Here is a 5,418-nt window from a genome sequence, read left to right as displayed (position 1 = left end):
GGCTAAGAAGTGCCTCTCAACTGGTAAAAAACTGCAGGGTTAGGATCACTATCGTTATGTGAAATGATTCCCTTGGGAAAAATCCTAGAGAATCTGCTCCTGAGAACCTACTGGAAATGAGAGGGGTTCTGTTTGTTTTTAAAAGCCTGGAATACTTCATTTATTTTTAGATGTCTGGCAATTAATCTGGATGCTTTAGGGATGCTTAAGCTCTTCATATAATCAAGCAAGGTTGCTTATTTTTCATCCAACATCAAGATGTCAACAATAGTTTTGATTACATAGACCTGTCAGTTTGGTTATATTTGCTTAATTGACAGTGTTAGTCTGATGTCTTGTTCGCAAATACTTAGTTCTCAGGGTTTGGTTGGCCTATTGCACAGGCAGAATATAACAGAAAAGGGTTAGGAGATTATATTTTTGTAAAGAAAGCCTCCTTCCTAAGAATCAGGGGCTACTCAATCCAGAGTTCTAGAAGGGGGCAGCATATGATGATGTGTACAAGCAGAAACTGAAATTTCTGTTTTTTTCAGGGCTGTAAAACTGAAACGTGACAGTAGCTTGATTGTGCAGGTTCAAAACTAATTTCCATGACAAATTTAAGGCTCCTCTTAATTTTTTAACAAATAATTTAGGGATTTTACAGGCTAATTGACTCCAGTGAGAGCAAAGTCAGAAAGAAATTCTGTTCTGAACTGCAATGACTAGAGTTTGAAAACTTGCTGAAAAGCTATGGGAGAGGTGTTATGCATTTTTCATAGAAAGCAATAAAATATTAATTCCTTTTAGTGACTTAGATGAGCAATATAAAAAAAGGTATCAGAACCAGGGCAAAAGAACTGCATTATTTAACCACAGACTCTTCATTACATGTTATTAAAAAGATGTTCGATATTCTGAGAGGAAAAAGACTTTTATAGTTCTGGTTATTAGAGTAAAAAATTAAAAACTGTTCAGTCTTGGGAGAGAGAACAGAGGCTGTAAGAGAGTGTTCCCCCTCCTTTCTTTCCCCAGTCTTCTAAAGAAGCAAGCATCAACATTATAATTAAGGAATTTTGTTTGACACCTTTATGGGCACATCCCCTGTGCTGGAACTGCATTTTACAAGACTGCTCATCAGAAAAACCCTCAGCAAATTTAGAGCCTAGCTCCACGAACACTGACATGCTGGGCTCCCTCTGAGTGATCCGAAAGAGGTTAGCGGGATTCCACCAGCCAAGGAAAGTTGCTCCCATGCCTGTCCCTACAACAGTACCTAAGTTACTATATAAGGCTTCTCATGAGTACCAGATTGTGTAATATTTATTCGTTACAATCATAATCCATTGGGTGTTGACATCTTCACAGCAAGCCTTGACCTGGCAAGGATATAGAAGGTTAACTGTACGGATATCTCATTAAACTCAGAAGGGTGATTCAGGAAGGTCCCTGTTTTATTTTGCAGGCAGCTTTTGCCTATTCAGGGTTTTTTTTTTTAAAAAAAAAAGATTGGTGCTGCTGTTATTCCTCCTCCCAAGAGCTGAGGCTTGGTTTGGCAGCCATTAAGAAACTGTTGGATATAAGTGGATAAGACAGCTCTAATAGCAGAGATGTCATGGAAAAAAGTGTGATTCATTGCTTTGAGCTGCGCACAGAGCTCAAATACTTAGTTTAATTTGGTGTTAGGTGCCAAACTACATATCTATAGTTTGACACCAGGGCTAGGAGAGAAAGCTTTTTTCCTTTGCTCTTGCTGATCCTGAAACTCTTCGTCCCCTTTTGAGGAGCCTTTCCTGAAATTCTTAGGTTGACCACATTCTAGTTAGATAATTAGATATCAGTGCTGTAGATATGCTCTGCAAGGAGCAGCTGGAGCTTGGAGAATATACCCTTTCCTTGGAACTCCTTACTCTCTAGGAAGTTTTATAACAAAGTTATCCCAGATCTGCTTCCCAGCTTACTACACAAGGCTTTAAACTGCATCTAACGCTTAAAGCTGTGATTCTGCCAAGCTCCGAATCTTGAAAAATCCTGAAATTGAGGGACTTGTATCAGACAGATCTGCAGTATAGCTCTCTATGTCCATTGCTGTTTAACACATTTTTTCAGGATTCATTAAGTTGTAGCACAGTGGGGGTATATACAGCAAGGAAAGGCTGTTGTTTCTCATATATTGTACATTTCAGCACAAGGGAACACTGTATTGCTGATAAAACAAGGTAGGCAACATCCACTGCTTTCTCCTCCTCCAGTGAACAAGGTTTGTCATCATAAAAGGGAATAAAGTTGGTCAGACGTGATTTGCCTTTGATAAATTCATGCTGGCTTCTCCCAATCACCTTCTCATCCTTCATGTAGCTGGCAATGGTTTCAAGCAGGACTTTCTCTGGAACCTTCGCAGGGACGGCAGTGAGGCTGACTGGCCCGTAGCTACCTCAATCTCCTTTCTTGAAAATGGGGTTTGTATTTGCCTTTCAGACAACAGGAACCTCTCCTTGGTCACCATGACCTCTGAAGATGATAGAAACTGCCCTTTGAATGACATTGGCAGGCTCCATCAGCACCATGAAAAGCATCCTCACTGATCCCGTAGACTTGTGTATGTCCAGTTGGCTTAAGTACTCTCTAACTCCATCTTCCCCCATGAGTGATAATGCTTCACTCCCACCGACTCTGCTATTAGGTTCAGTGTTCTCCAAGGCCTGAGGTCCAACTTTGCTGGTAACAATTAATGCAAAAAAAAAAAAAAAAAGGCAATTAATACCTCAGTCTTTTTCTTGTCCTTTGTCCCTGACTCTCCTGCCTCACTGAGCAATGGCATCATTTATCTATTAGCCTTCCTTTTTCTGCCTGTTTACTTACAGAGCCCATTCCCATTGCCCTGAAATCTGATTCAGACTGAAAGCTTGTGGTTCTCCAGTGGTTTCCAGAAAGCCCAGGAGTGAACAGAGATGATTTGGCATGGGTAATTCCTACCAGACATTTCATCCTCACCTTATCAGTGGGCCTCATGGTTTTTATTCAGCTTCTTTGCAAAGCCCCACTGATTTTCAGCAGTTTTCATCCAGGGGAAGAGACGACTCATGTTACAAGGCTGATGCTTACATCTGTTTCTTATTGCTTCATATGTGAAGATCGCCTTATTGTTCCAGTGGTCAAGAAGGGGGGGAGTGATTTCTGTTCTTTATAGCAATTAAGGTGGGAGGACTCTGTGAATGGAATTAGTCTGCGTACTGGTTTTTGTACATCAGGTTCCTCTGTTGGGTTTTAAGCTCGGTTTCACTGGGTTCAGTGAAAACAGTCCCAAAATCCTGTCACTGAGCACAGTGATCATACTACTGTTCTCTTAGAAGAGTCTGGTTAAGCCCTTTCTGCTCCAGCTAGAGGGTTTCTTGTTGATCACAGGACTGTTCAAATAACATTTTTTCATGTCGGTTGTCTACCTCAGGGTAATTTGCTTGTTTGTTTTTATTTGGAAAGCTTCTGCTAAAACAAACAAAGGAAAAAAAATTATTTGGCTGCTTCTGAAATAAAGCTGGTGGAAAATATTTTGCTTTGCCTGTCAAAAATTATTACACTCATTTTGCTGCAAAGCTCTACTACTTTTTGAGCAGAGAGAGAAAATTCAGCAGGGAGGCTCTTCTGATGTCGTGATGTGCTTTTTGCCATCCTTGAAGAAATTTGCTCAATACATTCCTTTAACATGTATTTCCTTAGAGACTTGTCAGAGATTTACTACCCAAATCCCTGAGGATTTCTTCACACCGAGAAGACCAGATGTTTCCACATCAGTGGGAAGAGCTGTACCGGCTAACCATGACCTTGCTGCTCCTGTCCGTGCGGGATGGATGGGATAACAAGTGCCAGACCTGAGGGCTATTACTCCAGTGCCCTCCATGCCCGCAGGAAAGACACTGGGGAAGTGGAAAGGTGCGTGTGTCAGGTGTGGAAGTGCACGGTGTGGGATGAAAGGAGAGGCAGCCTGAGATGAGAGAAGGAACACAGTGCTGCCAGCTTTGGCTTCACGGGTAGCAACATGACCCTTTTTTTGCCACATGAGCTCTAGAAGTCTCATCATTTCCATTCCAGGGGTGAACAGAAATCCCTATGAAGGGCGGTTCTAAGTTACAGAAAGGCCAAATTCTTTCTCTGCTCTTCCCAGGTGGGATAGGGATGGACAGGGAGAGCAAGCAGAAAGAGCTGTGTATTCCCTTCTGCTTTTCCTCTTGTGTGCAACTGGTCAGTCTACTGCCTACACTGACCCTAACAATGCCTAGTGAGAGAAAAATGGAAAGACAACGTTTATAGGGAATTTCCACTCAGAGAGAGGATGGTGACAATGCCTTACAGGTCAGGGCAGATGTGGGGCTGAGAGACGCGGTATTTACATGTACAGAGGGATTATTGGTCAATAGGATGAGGACAGACAGCCATGCTTTTTTGGGGGCAAATGAGTTGTATGGAACCATGGCGGGGGGGGAGATCTTTGTGCAGCTAGGATATTTCTCCCAGCACTGTGTATGTGTGTGGTGGGGGGGACACGGGACGGGGGCTTACCCTGGGGATATTGAGTTCCCTTCACATCAGAACTATACAAATCTCACTAAAATCTTTATCATTCTTTCTCAATAGTGACATGCAGTGGTGGCATAAAATAAAGGAGGTTACAATACAGGCAACATCTAACAAGCTGTTATAACTTGTAAGAAGTACCAAATTTAAATGTAACAAGTTTCCGCAGGTTTTTGAGGTGTTTGTTTCTGGTTTTGTTTTTTTTTAATCAGGCTGCACGTGCATGTATCTCTAGAGATGCTCTCAGTGTAAGATGCACTGGCTGACCCCAAGCTCTCAGGGATGGGTGTTAAGGGATGCTATAAGTGGCTGCCATCTCCAGCAGCTCCAGGACCCAGCGATTCCTCCTGCCTGGATGCTGGAGCCCAACCTCACGTGCCCAGAGACCCAAGGTTCTCCATCCCGGGCTAGCGGACATGGCTGTTGTTTTTCCATTTGCCGGTTGAACCAGTACCAAGGCTGAGTGGGTACCCAAGAGACACACACTCTGACAGGGCTAGCTACAGAGTGCTGCAGCCAAGGCACTGCCTTCCGCAGTACCCGCAGGTAACACTACCAGAACTCACATAACGCACAGCTACAGTCAGAGAAGTCCCCTTCCACCTCTCTGGCTGCTCAGGATTGAACTTGACTAGTGAAGACACATACACGACACCCTCCAGGTTCAGAAGCGTGCCCGCACCCACTCAAGGATTCCCTGAGCGCCAGCACGGACCCTCTGCCCACCTGGTACCCCTTGCCCAGACCCAGGGCCTCCTACTCGCCGGCTAGCGCGACTCAGAGCTTGCTAGGGAATTGCAGAACCACAGCCCACGCAGCCGAGGCTGGGGGAAGGCGCACACGTTCACCCCCCAGCAGCCGGCACCC

At 44.0% G+C, this 5,418-nt stretch overlaps 1 protein-coding gene across 1 annotated transcript in view; it reads left to right on the top strand.

Annotated features, from left to right (window-relative positions):
* Positions 1–4,152: 4,152 nt before the first annotated feature.
* Positions 4,153–5,418, top strand: part of KCNA6 (potassium voltage-gated channel, shaker-related subfamily, member 6) — a 10,036-nt gene continuing 8,770 nt past the window's right edge. The window contains exon 1 of the mRNA XM_010575331.1: positions 4,153–4,169. Within this exon, the coding sequence (XP_010573633.1) occupies positions 4,153–4,169 (17 nt within the window). The remainder of the gene's footprint in view (positions 4,170–5,418) is intronic.

This window comes from Haliaeetus leucocephalus, unplaced genomic scaffold, assembly GCF_000737465.1.
Source record: "Haliaeetus leucocephalus isolate CR32 unplaced genomic scaffold, Haliaeetus_leucocephalus-4.0 Scaffold473, whole genome shotgun sequence".
NCBI lineage: Eukaryota > Metazoa > Chordata > Aves > Accipitriformes > Accipitridae > Haliaeetus > Haliaeetus leucocephalus.
This window is presented reverse-complemented; position numbering and strand designations above follow the sequence as displayed.